Below are 14,612 nucleotides of genomic sequence, written 5' to 3' on the forward strand. Positions count from 1 at the left end.
ATCAACAAATATTTGGAAAATAGACAATTTAGGAGCCCAAATTACAACAAATATTATTATTATAATGAAAAATCAATTACTTTACATTGCTTACCTAACTGATCTTCACATACACCGTTGACAGTGCCATAAAGTTCAAATCCTGACAGGGAGAGATAGTGTGTCTGCCCACTGGCATTCTTTCCCATCTGTTTAATTCTTATATGTCTCCAACCTTGTTTTTCATCCTTCGGTGAGTCTAGTGGCCAGGTTGCCGTTGAACTTTACATTTGGGAAAATTGCACCAAAAATTACAGATTTTTTTTTAAAAAATAGACTTACATGAGCAAAAACACTCTCACAAAATTATATTTTGGGGTATAAAGCATTAAATATTTTAAAAAGCCAGGCACCTTGAAAATAAAGAATCAGTGCTCCACTCTACTTCACAATATAACACAGTGTATACTATAAAGCCTTAAAAAAAAACCAAGATCTGGAAGCAAAATAATGACAAAATAATACTTCCATAAATCACAAAAAAGTTCAAGAATGCAAGAAACACTCCTGAATTCATTAGTACCAGAGATTATTCTTGGTTTATTTAGTCAGTTCAGAATGTTTCATAATATTATTAGCCTAAATGTATACTATTATCACAGATGCAAATGTAACAAAAGAAAAACATACCCAGGTTCATTTAGACTACAGTCATCAACGTGAGTGTATAAAGTTGTCCAGTTCTGTCCATCCTTAGAAACTTGAAAAACCCAATTTCTGAGAGCAGATCGTCCATAACCACGAGCATGGCGCAGGGTATAAGCAGATGGTATCACCCAAAGACCAAGATCTATTGCAAACCATGCATTTTTATCATCATTAGTATGGCAGTTTAAAGCTGAACTCTCATGGCTTAAGATGTCTTCTAAACGACCATATGGCAGATTTCTTCCTTCTGAAGATGTAACTACGACTAGCCCATAGGCAGCTGGATTTACCCACTCATATGCTGTTCTACAACAAAAACAACATTAATATTCATGAATCAATACATAAGTTTAAAGCAGAACAAATTAAGTCATATTTTATATAATTCATGCAAGCGTAAAGTTTTGTATTTCCACATTATACATTTCAAACTGAGAAACTAATCATAGTTACTGATGAAAGAATTAAATTTAAACAGCTAACATAAATAACATAATCAGTTTAATCTTCTACATTTCCTAACTTTAGAAGAATAAACTGAAATCACATGAACAGTGAAATAGATCCCGACTGTTTTTATAAAAACTATTTAAGAAATGTTTAAATTGATTAAATTCCTGACGTCTTACTTGGCATTTGTTCCAATCCAGTAAATAATTCCATTTTCATCAAAATCATGCTGATGTCTGAAAATAAATGTCTGGCCTTCCCGCAGTTTTCGTACAAAAACAAACGAAGCTCTATCAAAGTCATACCACTGCTTTGCCACCTAAAAAAATATGATTGTTACCAAAGCTTCACAGAATACCTGATATTTGCAAAATGAACGAAAAGGATTTTGCTCACCATTTTAAGAAGATATTGTTCTAAAGATTCTACTGTTGCCAAAGGCTCCATTTTCAACATTCGACCCGTTCTGTCTATCAAAGCTGTTTCCCCAGAAGCACGTTCCAAGCGAAATCGTAGCCGTCTTGTTAATATCTATAGAAAATGTAACAAAGTTTTACTTTAATTTAATGAATTCCGAAACGTACAATTTTAAATTAAAGCAAATATTCCTATTCTGGGAAATTGAGAACTAATTTCAGTACACATTACATTCATATATCAAAATGATAGTTTGAGTGTAATGTCCTTTTCTGAAATAATGAAGAAATTTGTTGTTGGTTTGAGCTTCAAGCTTGGCAATTTGGTTGCAAACATTTCGTCCCCATTTGAGAAGACATCTTCAGTGCGCTTTGGATTGTTCTTGTCTATGGGAACACTGGCCTTTAAATGTCTTTCTGAGTCCTGGTCTAATTTCAGGTTGTGATTGGCTGGCTGTAATTGCTGAGTCATAGTCCTTGGTTTTAAGTACATCTGTGTGGTGTAAATTAGTGCTGGTATTGTTTGGATGTCTTCTGAGGATGTCATGGTCCAGTTTCAGGTTGATTTGATCGGCTGTTTGTGATGTGGTCTGATTTCTTGTGATCTGTCGAGTTATAACTTTGTTTGCAGCGTGGCTGTTCATTGGTATTTAAATGCTGCCTTTGGGATTATGGTTGATGTTATTCTTTAATTCTAAAAGGTTGGTAGATTGGGTCAATGTCAATGTGTCTGTTTATAGCTTAGAACGAAAGAACACCAACCACAATCCCATAGGCAGCATTTAAAGACCAATGAACAACCATGCTGCAAACAAGGCTATAACTCAACAGATCACAAGAAACTGGACCACATAACATGGAGCCGAACACTGTCCTTCAAACCAGTTCATATACGCTAACCAAAGAACTATAACAACAAATGATGTTGTTTGATCTAGCATATCTCTTCCAAACATACCTGCCAAGGAGATTCTGTCATATGCTCCAATAATAAATATTGGTGATTAGCTGAACATTAGCCAAAACATGCAATTCAGAGATATTGTTTTTTTAAGGAAAAAAGGGAACTCAATAATAAGGGTTTCATCACTCTCTTGCATCTCAACTGATTGTAAATATGAATTCATCAATGTGCCTACTGATCTGGCTAATCTTGTTCATCTTCTTTTATATAAAAATAAAAGAAAGGGTAAGGACAAGGATCCTAGCCTCATCTCCAGGTTATATAAATGGAACAATATCAATTCTAGGTAAAAAAGGGCAAATGTATATTATCTGGAACTTTATCAGCATTCAAAGACCGGCAGTTAAGAATGAGGCCCTATAAAATTCCCAAGTTATGGAATGCACTTGTGCAGGAATTGCACCTCCCCCCCCTTCCTTCAGAATCAAATCTCTTGAATTAATTGTTAAATAACAGCACTTATTTTAATGTTTGTCTTTGAATTTGTATTTTTTTTAAAAAAAATCATATAGCTGTAAACTGTAACTTCCTCAACAACATGACAAAGCAGATTTCCATAGGACTGAAAAATTACCTGGAGATTATATGATGATCCTGGTGAATCATACAAATGTAACGGAAGTCGTTCAATAGATTCCAGTACTGCTATCAATTTCCTAATTAATGCAACTGCTGGACGACTATGAACAAAGAGAAAACAAGCAGTATAAAATGTTTGGAGAATACATTATTTTAAAAAAAATCAAATTAGACACAGTGTACAATGTACCAAAGTTTCAAATTCCATTTATTAGAAAATATTGTTTGCATAGCTAAACATGGGGAATAAAAAATGTTCTAAAAAAAATGGCAGTTCCCTGCTAAGTGCAGAGAACTGTAGCAATAATCCATATATACTGGGAAGGAGAAGAGCACTGCCCTAAGAAATGGGCAAATTCAATCAATCATTGGTTAATAATTTTTTTGGGGGGGTGATTTAATACAATATTTGTTTGTTTTTACTGTTGGAAACATTATAAAATGTTTATCATGTCATAATACATTTGTAATGTGTTCAGTGACTTTAAGTTACCTTTCATCATCTTCATTTTCACTGAAAGCTGTTTTGAACACATTTATTCTTTCCACTAATTGACTACAGTCTTGTTTCAAATCGTAATCCATATTCTAAGATAAGAAAACACTATTTAATGCTAGCAAAAAAATAACAGGCCACACACTAAGAAGTATGAATGAATCTTAATCAAATAGAACATATATCTGTATTAGTTAGAGCCACATCATGCTGTTAAAATTTAGAGTTTTTTGCCTTATTATGCTAACCCAGGCATTTATACATATTTCACATGCTTTGCACAATGCTTTTTCAAACTGCAAAATCTTGAGAAAATACTAAATATACTCAAGGAAACAATTATATGAAGTCATTTAATTTCAAAGAAAAAGTAATATAAATGGAAAATGATAAAAAAGCTAAAGAAAATCATCTACCGTATTTTCACGACTATAAGCCGCACTGAAAATCCTAAAATTTGATCCAAAATCGGCAGTGCGGCTTATAACCCGGTGCGCTTTATATGTGGAAAAAGATCTCCCAGCTGCTTTGCTCCTCGCGACTGCAATAGATGTCCAGAAGCGGCTTTTGGGGCTAATGGGGATTGGATTTCCAGCTCGATAGCCCCTGCCACTTCTGGACGTCTATTGCAGTTGTGAGGAGCCGAGGAGAGTGTGGAGAAGAGCGTGCGACGGTTCTTGGCGCTCCGGGAAGCGGGAGAGGCGCGCGGTTTGGTTTCTCCTCCCTGGACGTCGCAGCAGCAGCCCCAAGCGCACCGATCCCTGTGTTTTTCGCATCAGGGCATGCTCTTGCAGCACACCCCGATGCGAAAAACACAGAGATCCGTGCGCTTGGGGCTGCTGCTGCGACGTCCAGGGAGGAGAAACCAAACCGCGCGCCTCTCCCGCTTCCCGGAGCGCCAAGAACCGTCGCGCGCTCTTCTCCACACTCTCCTCGGCTCCTCACAACTGCAATAGACGTCCAGAAGCGGCAGGGGCTATCGAGCTGGAAATCCAATCCCCATTAGCCCCAAAAGCCGCTTCTGGACATCTGTTGCAGTCGCGAGGAGCGGCACGAAGGTTCTTGGCGCTCCAGGAAGCCCCGAAAGCAGCTGGGAGAGGCGCGCGGTTTGGTTTCTCCTCCCTGGATGTCGCAGTAGCAGCCCCAAACTCACCGATCTCAGTGTTTTTCGCATCGGGGTGTGCTGCAAGAGCATGCCCCGATGCGAAAAACACAGAGATCGGTGCGCTTGGGGCTGCTGCTGCGACGTCCAGGGAGGAGAAACCAAGCCGTGCGCCTCTCCCAGCTGCTTTCGGGGCTTCCTGGAGCGCCAAGAACCTTCGTGCCGCTCCTCGCGACTGCAACAGATGTCCAGAAGCGTAGGGAAACGTGTGGCTTATAACCCGGTGCGCTTTATATGTGGAAAAAGTTTGAAAAATTAACGTTAATTGATACTGCGGCTTATAATCCGGTGCGGCTTTTGGTCGTGAAAATACGGTACTTTATATATTAAAATTATCATTAATTACTATTAAGTGATATCATAAATTACTGAAAACCAGTCACTACAAAATATTATTGTAAAATATCACAAAATCTCTGCCTGTAGACATATTGTTTCATTCTTTGATTAGTACAAAGTACAGGTCACAGTCCTCAACTGCCAACCATTCATTTAGTGACCATTTTACAACGGTGCTTAAAAAGTGTCCTACGCCCATTTTTCACACGACCGCTGCAGCATCCCCACAGTCATGTGATCAAAATTCAGATGCTTGGTAACTGACTGATATTTACGATGGTTGCAGTGTCCTGGGGTCATGTGATGCCCTTTTATGACCTTCTAACAAGCCAAGTCAAGGGGGAAGTCAGATTCACTTAACAAACATGTTACTAATTTAAAAATTGCAGTGATTCATTTAACAAACGTGGCAAGAAAAGTCATAAAATGTGGCAAAACTCACTTAACAAATTTATCAGCAGCATACATTTTAATCCTAAACTGAGGATTACCTGTATTGTCTTTTTCACAACAGGCCACACATTTCCAAAAGCCATTTCTTAACATCAGGAATATCACTTCCCCAATTTCTCGATATAATTCTTTTATCCACCCACATCATGGCACAATATGAAAACCAGATCACTAACTAGGAATGTAACAGTGTTTCATGCACATACAGTCAAAGATGGACTGTAGGGGAGCTTATTTAGCTTCACAACACAAGAGAGGAAATTTGGAAGCAATCATATTGAAAGACTTTTCATCTCACAATTCCTTAGCTCCAAAAGGGTCCCAAAAGCCATGTCAAGCATAAACCATCTCTTATGCTATCTTAAATCTATTAATCAAATTGAAATAATATTTCTAACGAAGATATGAGTTCAGAGAAACCTCCAATAACATACCCACAATGTCCATCTTCGTGAATATGTCCTACAAAATATGTCCTACAATAGATTTAACATATTTGACACAGTTCCAGAGTTTTGATAACAATCACATAGGTCTAAGTCAATTGCCATTATATTATCTAAAGCAGAAAGCCTTTTGCAGGGCTAAAAAAAGACTAAAAATGTAAACTAAAGTATATGCAAGTAGTCCTCGATGTGACCACAATTGAGCCTAAAAGGTGTTGGTTAGAATGCATTTTTGCATTCTTCTAACAAGTTGGTAGGAAAATAAATGACAAAGGTCAACTGTATATTATATAGCTGCATGAAAATTTGGATTCCGTTCTTCCTAGTCCAATATTATACTAGTCCCGCAATAAACTTACATTATTCAATACAGTAAGGAGAGCCTGCACCAAGCCACTGCTGCACATTTCATATGGTGAAATTGTAGTTTCATCCTTTAGCAGGACAATTAAATTTTCCAGGGCAGTCTTCATTAAATCTCGCCAAGTGTTTTCTCCCTCAATAAACTAAAAGAGAATGAAGTAATAATTCTCCCATTAATGACACAGATTCTACACAGATGGTCGGATTACACATATAAGAATTTTACAAGAACAGTTTTCATATATGTAATATGTGGAATATTTTGTGACAACTAAATATAACTTAGCTTAAGTATTAAGAGGTCAGAAAAATTCTACATTGTAACTCTCCAATATATTGGCATTAAAATCATATAATTGATTATGTATCAATTATATAATCAAGAGTCCTTCATGATATTTTATGAAACCAGGAATTATGAATAAAACATAAACAGCATTAATTGGGGGGGAGGGGAAACCAAAAGTTTACAATTCAACCCTCCTGCTTGATGGAACAAGGTTTGGACCAGTTTTCTAAAAATCAAGAGAAAGGGTGGCATCTGCACACTGAAGAGGGATGCTATACCAGAAAAATTGGGATTAAGGAGCCTGTGAAGTAGTTATCCTAGCACCTCTTACAATATAAACAAGTATTTCTGGGTGTACCCATCACTTTAAGTTGTTGGATGAGGTATATATAGTTCATAAATGTTCTTAATGGCAGCCCCATGTAGAATATGTTAAAAGAGTCCAATAAATAGATGACTAAGACATGAGTGACTATAAGTAATTTCTTGCCATTCCAGGAAAGGTGACAACATGCACATAATATGAAGCTATATAAAGGCTGTCTTGGCCACAGCTGCTGCTTGCTCCTCGTGCATGAACTGTGAGTCAGCAAGAGTTCCCAAACTTTAAACCCAGCATAACGGTGACGCAGGCAACATAGAATTGTAATAAACAAATAAACACTGTTCAAACTTGTGTAATTTTGCTAGAAGGAGAAGGCGTAGAAACCTGTCTTGCTGGGCTGAATGTCACTCAGTTCTTTTCCATCTAGATCTGGACAGTACCAGGGGCCAGGATATACAATTGGGTATAACTGAGGTCTTCAACATCCCCAATTAATGAGCTTGGGCTCAATCGTCCTCCAAAGAACCCTTATTTCAAGGAGAACAATTATAATATAATTTCTCCCATGCCTAACACTTTTAAACAGCTCAGAATAACATGATTGAAACTACTTTTACCCAGAGATTGGCACTGTGGTCAATGCCCTCTTCTCGATAAACCCAGGCTAAAATGTTTCTATTTCTGCAAAAACAGTCCAATTACTTCCTTTGCAATCCTCTCCTAAAAAGTGGACATTGAAAATAGATCACTAATTGTCCACTACCATGTTTCCCCAAAAATAAGACAGGGTTTTATTTTCTTTTGACCCCCCCCCAAAGCACTTGGCCTTATTTTCGGGAAGGTCTTATTATTTTCAAAGTGCAGGAGGTGGCGAGTGTGGTCACCTCATGGCTACTGCTGTATTGCAATATTTTTTTGTGAAGGCTTATTTTAGAGCATGCACTCAAAAGCCCAATTGGGCTTATTATCCAGGGAGGTCTTATTTTCAGGGAAACAGGGTACATCTGGGTTGAATGGGTATTTCTTAAAACAGGAGTAACATTTTCTATGTCAAATTAAAATGATCTTGGGGATATTTCCAGGATATCCATGCAATAAGTGGTTAGTGGTTGAGAAGAGAATTATGTTTGAATCAAGTGAATGTCAACAGAAAAACAACTATGTCAATATTTCATTTCACTAATGAAACTTGCCTGTCTGTTCGTATGAAGTTCCCATGAAGACTCTAATTGAGTTGCTATATTCCTGAGCGTTACTACTACACCTCTAGGCATACTTTCAACCGCTTTAAAATGGTCATCATATAAGTCTCTAGCCATAGTTCGTACCTGATAAAGAGATGTAAAAATACTGTAAGTTTTATATATATATACATACATACATACATACATACATACATACACATACACATTCATATTAATAATTTTCTGAGGTTTCTGGATATGTTTTGTTTATAAAAGTAATACATACGGAAATTATTAATTAGCAAACAATAAGCCAAACTATCAGTGAAATCTGATTCTACATAATCAGTATATTAATACACTGTGAAATTGTTCTTACTTAGCTCCTCTCATTAGAAGAAACATTAATCAATCAGAATTACATCATGTTATGTCTGAATTAAAACTCCTAATTACTAATCACCTAACAATATTGGAGGGCTACCAGTTAGTTTTAGTTTCCAGAGAATGATAAGCCAGGAATTCTAATTTTAGATACCAAAGAGTCACAAGCTATGAATTCTAATATGGATTAATCTTTAAAAAGGTACAATTCAGAGTCTCAGTGAAATTTTACAAACAACAGCACTGTTGTTTCTAGGCTGGTCGAGCCATCAACACCCAGGGAATGCCTCTTCCAGAGATGTGAGAGATTGCTCATTAAAAATATTTTATACTTAAAAAAAATCAAGGCTGTTGAAAGATCTCTACTGTTTGATTTTATCTTTTGCTTTAGCAATTTTAATTTCTTGGTTTTTGTTTTTTTTAAATCTACATTTAAATTTTTACAAAAGTCATCTTGAATTCAGATAGAAAGTTGGATGGAAAATAAAACCATACAAATTATGTGTAATTGTGAATATGTAACATAAAATTATTAAAATATACATAACCTTTCTGCAAATTGAAAATGCTGAGTTCCACAGGTGTCATTTATAATATAGTCTCTCAATCAAGTCAATTAATTTTTTTCCAGATCTCTTTTGCTGAACAGAACCAGACCTTACATCTCTGTCTCTAATCATCCCCAAAATGGCTATAGCACTATTATGATGTGTGTATGAAAGGTCTGCTGTTTCTGTGGTTCTTGTTAGGCATCTGCAGATAAAATATGTCTTTGGAACAGATAATATTGTGCTTCTAACTGATATATACATCCCCCACCAATATAGATGTGAAGTGGTAACAGGCAGTATTTCAGTTTAGCCCTATTCTTTATTCCTGAGTTATTGTATCCATTTTTTTAAAAAATGACAGTAAGGTTTCTTCTCTTTCATAGCTGAAGTTACTATTTCATTTCTTTTAAAATATAGGCAGGCTTACCATTTGAAGTATATCTGACTAGCAAACAGCATATATAAGGAGCAGTTAAAAATGAAGAAATTTAAGCTATTTAAAATTGGCAGAAATTATCCTAACCTTTTGTTTTGTTTTTTCCAACTTGGACTTTAGTTTTCTGCCCCGTTTTCCAGTCCAACCAGTCACAAATTCTGATCCTGAAAAACAACAGCTAAAAATTAGGTTGCCACTGAACCCCAATATAATACAGTTGTCAGACTCCTGTTCAGATGAAGTTTGCATAATCAAATATTATGCATAATTTTTAATATGCATAATTCTGGATTTGTTAATCCACTGTTATATTTACCTGTCTTAAAATATTTTCTACAAACCAGATATATCTCCCAGAGAATAGGAATTCAGCTGCTAAACCAGAAAACTGCAAACATATATATATCAGAGGTGGGTTCCTACCGGTTCAGCTGAGTTCGGCCAAGAAGGTAGTAACTCGTCCCCCCCCCCACCCATACTGGTTCTATTGTCGGCGGCGCCATCTTTATTTTTGCTTCTGCAAATGCGCAGAATAATATTCATTGCAGAAATGTAATTTCCCCCCTCTTTTCTTACGTTCTGCGCATGGGCATATCTTTTTAGGTGTAAATGTGAATGGGCGTGGAGTGCGTGCAAATTTTTTTGCGCACTGAACCGGCAATACCGGATTAGTCGGCTGTTTCGTAACATCCTGTGTGGCTGAGGTACTAGCTGTGTGCCCATTAGTCTTTTGTGTTTTAACGACCTGGGTAATGGGCTGTGTGATGACATCCTGAGCTCTAGTCCTGATCTTGTCTTTGGGGTTTCTTAACTCATCTCCAGAACCAAATGCCTTGCTGACAAAGACCACCTGAAAACTGAATTACACACTCTCACAAACGTATTAATTGCCAATGGATTCCAAAGAAAAACAATTACCAACCTAATCCAAAGGGAGTCTCCCCCCAAGAACAAGACACAGAACAGGACAAAGGCATCGCCCTCCTCCGTTACATCAAAGGCACCACAGATAAAATCAGCAAAATTCTCCACAAGCACAATATCAAGACAGCCTTCAACACTGACCAAAACATAGCCAACATCTTAAAAAACCCCAAAGACAAGATCCAGCTAGAAAATCAAGGAGTCTACGAAATACCATGCAAAATCTGCCCTGCCACATACATTGGACAAACTAATAGAATAAATGCATGCATCGAAGAAGAAAAGAACGCAGTCAGAAAAGAAGAAAACGCTTCCTCCCTTTTCTAGCACCTTAAAGCAACAGGACATGAAATTGATTTTGAAGGAACCAAATTAATATCCAAAACAGAACACTTCAACAAGAGAATAATTATGGAAGCCATCAAAATAAAGAAACACTCCCTCAACATGAATAAACGTGACGATACCTCCCGCCTACCAGACATCTGGAAACCAGTGTTAGTCAACAAACGAACCCCACCCAGGTCGTTACAAAAGAACAATGGACACACAGCCAGCACCTCAGTCACACAGGATATGAAACAGCCCACCAATCTACAAACAGCATCTCCATCTACCAATCAGGATGCAACTACACAGCCAATCAACCCACTTACAGCAACAAAGCCAGCATTCCACACACCCCCACCAAGATTCATAGAAAGACGACAGCTCCGACCATGCCTTACTCGCACAAGTACGAAGCCAAAAACACCAGCCTGAAGATGGGACCTTGCCGAAACGTTGCCAAGACAATCTCAATCTTACAGGGGAAAAGACCCGAATACAACAAGACTAGCATGCATATATATACATATACACATACACACACACACACACACATATATATATATATATATATATATATATATATATATATATATATATATATATATATATATATATATATATATATATATATATATATATATATATATATACATATATATATATATGTATGTATGTATGTATGTATGTATGTATGTATGTATGTATATGTATATATGTGTGTGTATATATATATTTCTCTTCATTATATAAAACTGTATACTCACCTAAAGAAGTTTCAGCTGTAAATGAGTGTTTAGTTCCTCTATTGGACTCAAAAACAAAACCTGGTAGATCTTCTTTTAAGATTGTAGCTTGCTGACCATCTGAATTATGAATAGCAATTTCTCCTTCCTTTAGGCAGGTAAGAGACCAATTTCCTACTGTAAGTTTTGAAGGTCCTGGAGCTGATAAAATTGGCTGGCTGGTTGTGGATGGCTTTACCTGACTTCGAGCCCGCTGTAACTTCTCTAAAAATTCACTTCGGCTTTCTATTAAAAAATAATAAAAAATTAATTTATATTTAATACTTAATTTAGTTTCCATGAAAGCATGTATCTCATGAAACAAGTGCAAATTTAGGTTTTGGATTCAAGTTCTCAGGACTGTTTAAACACTGATCAGATAATAAAGCAGTTTACAATAATGAAACTTAAGAGGGGCAATATAACATTAATATGCTTTGGGTAATGTACTGAAAAAAATTAAATGCAATCAATTTATTTTTAAAACAATGAAAGAAACCAAATTAGGCAGTTAACATCTTATTTTTACTAACAGAAATTCCACCATTTTTCTGTTTGATATTTAAAAGGAAGCATTTAAATTCTGAAAGAAGAAAGGATTGGACTGGACAAGCAATTAAAGGAGAAAAAGATATTTCACAAGTTTCATCTTATTGTGAGAAGCATTTAGAATTGTTTAATCTGCTACAATAGCAAACTATATCAATGCAATGCTGCATAATTGCATAAAATTTGTTTTGTACCTATATTTTCACTACAGCACAAGTCTTAAAACTACTTTCTCTTTCTCCCATAGAATATATTCTACAAAAGACTGCATTATTCACGTTCATTCAACATCCATTAAAACTCTTAATCCAACTAAGTACGGCTGTTCAATCATGCCCCAAGTACTTATGTTTTAAGTACCTTAATCATGATGATTCCTACCCAAGCCCACACAATTATTCCAGGAATCAGTAGCACAATGTAGACATGTGAAACTACACAGGTAGACTTCCAGCATAAAGGCAAAACCTTCATACTAAATACCTCCACCCTAAGAAAGATTTATGGAAAATCTGAAAGCAGCATTACATGGCCTATAAATGGCTTACAATGTGATGTACTTGCTGTGAAGATCGTCCACCTATGTTTTCTACCCTGAAAGCTGCTGGTCTATTGTTGGTTGTTGTTGTTATTTTAACTACATAATTTTTTTTTTAATTTCTAGGCAACCTTTGAAGGATTTATAATTTACTGTTTTTGGTGATCTATTTTCTCTTTCAGAGAAACACTGAGAGATGCCCATTTTTGATAAGATTCATATACAGAACTGAGGGATAAAGGACCCAGCTTAATTTAAGGAATGAACCAAGACATAACCCCATCCGAAAGGAATTGAAAACATATTTTGAAGTATGCAAAAATGCAATAAAAATACTTCTCAGGACTAGAAAAATTGTGCCAAATTAGACAGCTATTCTATTCAGACATAGCAACTCCTTGATCCAGCCAGTCCAGTAGAGACTGTCTTCTGCACTAGGTGAGTATATGACTAGCTTTGAAGCTAGATGGCTGTTCATACACACTGGCACTCCGGCACCAACTTGGGAATTAAAGTATTTCTTAAAATTTCTGAAACTGAATTTAGTTATCAATCACAAACTTATTCAGAATAAATCCTCACAGTATTCTTTTAGCTTCACATCATGGGAAAAGACATTTCCTGAGAATTTGAATCTTAAGTTATACTACAGCAATCCTATAGTTCCGTTACACGCTATTTTTACTATTACTTCCTAATATTTAAAAATTAGTTGTTGCAATTATAAAAAACTACTAAAAGGAGACAGCAGGCAATATCTATTAAGTTTAAAAACTACAGACAGCTTAGTAAAATTCAATATGAAACATTTCTGCTGAATGTCTGTCACAATTTCAGGTTGGCTGAGGAAGTTTCCACTACTTGTCACACGTACATGCATTTCATTCTGCTAGCCAGATGCAAGCCACATCATTCCAATTTCTGTACCTGGAATGCAGTTTATCATTCTTATGCATTACCCTTTAATGATTGTTTAATATTAGTATGCATAGAAAAGAATGAAAACATGAAGCTACGATGTTCACTGAACAGAGTTACTAGAAGTTACTGTTACATGCCAATTTGACAAAAGCATCACTGACCACCTTCCACCTGTTTACATCCTTTACTATTTAGGGAGGCAATTCCTGTAAAACAGAACATCTCAAAATCAAACATATAAAAAATAATTTGTAATTAACTCTTTAAAATATTATTCGATAACAAGATTGTACCTGAACTGTCAGATCCTCCTTCAGGACTGCCACTGGAATACATTGTAGCTAACTTCCCATCCAAAATAAATCTGAACCATCCATTGCTCCCATTTGAAAGTTCCAAGGCTGCAGCATCACTCCAAATATACAGGCAGTCCCTTCCTCTAATAATTGACCAATCTCTCCAGTGATACGGTTTACCCTGCTGCAATTCTTTGGCATCTTCTTGAGGTTCATCTTCCTGTAAATCAAAATTAAGGTACTTGAATGTACATACCAGTGGTGGGTTCCTACTGGTTCGGACCGCTTCAGTCAAACCGGTAGTGGTTTAGCGGCCTGGGTCACTGGAACTGGCAGCAACCAGGCCTGCCATGCCCCCGAACTGGTTCTCCGGACGGCGCCATAGGACCAGTCATCTTGTTTTTCACTACTGTGCATGTGCAGAACAATTTTTATTGCACTGCGCATGCATGCACAATGCACATCAAGTGCACATGTGTGTGGCGTGCACACGAGCAAACCAGCGGTAGTGGCGTTGTTTTTTAAAAAAAACAACAACACCAATTTTAATGCAAACTAACTCAGTTTGCACTTTCTGAAGGTTACAAGTATGATTTTGCAGTTTTACCAATTTTATAAGAGCCTGTCAATGAAAAAAAGCACTAGAAAAAAGATCAGACAAAAGATTACCATAAATGTTTACATAATTTATAAAAAAATACAAATTGATGAAAAAGGGAAACTTTTCACTGGTAAATGTAAGAAACTG

General features: G+C 36.4%; 1 protein-coding gene across 12 annotated transcripts in view; it reads right to left on the bottom strand.

Annotated features, from left to right (window-relative positions):
- The window catches only part of HECTD1 (HECT domain E3 ubiquitin protein ligase 1), a 72,614-nt gene that overhangs the window by 33,876 nt on the left and 24,126 nt on the right, over window positions 1-14,612 (bottom strand). For 8 of the 12 annotated variants that reach the window (XM_087723324.1, XM_087723338.1, XM_087723335.1 and 5 more), the window contains exons 13-24: window positions 13,862-14,084; window positions 13,730-13,774; window positions 11,543-11,806; window positions 9,612-9,688; window positions 8,163-8,297; window positions 6,352-6,498; window positions 3,590-3,684; window positions 3,092-3,197; window positions 1,534-1,668; window positions 1,317-1,456; window positions 670-993; window positions 95-261 (exon numbers count right to left, since the gene is read on the bottom strand). In XM_087723324.1, coding sequence (XP_087579450.1) covers window positions 95-261; window positions 670-993; window positions 1,317-1,456; window positions 1,534-1,668; window positions 3,092-3,197; window positions 3,590-3,684; window positions 6,352-6,498; window positions 8,163-8,297; window positions 9,612-9,688; window positions 11,543-11,806; window positions 13,730-13,774; window positions 13,862-14,084 — 1,858 coding nt within the window. The remainder of the gene's footprint in view (window positions 1-94; window positions 262-669; window positions 994-1,316; window positions 1,457-1,533; window positions 1,669-3,091; window positions 3,198-3,589; window positions 3,685-6,351; window positions 6,499-8,162; window positions 8,298-9,611; window positions 9,689-11,542; window positions 11,807-13,729; window positions 13,775-13,861; window positions 14,085-14,612) is intronic. The other 4 variants (XM_087723349.1, XM_087723330.1, XM_087723363.1 and 1 more) reach the window with 1 other exon arrangement.

The sequence above is a fragment of the Thamnophis sirtalis genome, unplaced genomic scaffold (assembly GCF_051295495.1).
Source record: "Thamnophis sirtalis isolate CommonGarterSnake01/CBP01778 unplaced genomic scaffold, rThaSir2_p1.2 scaffold_1, whole genome shotgun sequence".
Lineage (NCBI taxonomy): Eukaryota > Metazoa > Chordata > Lepidosauria > Squamata > Natricidae > Thamnophis > Thamnophis sirtalis.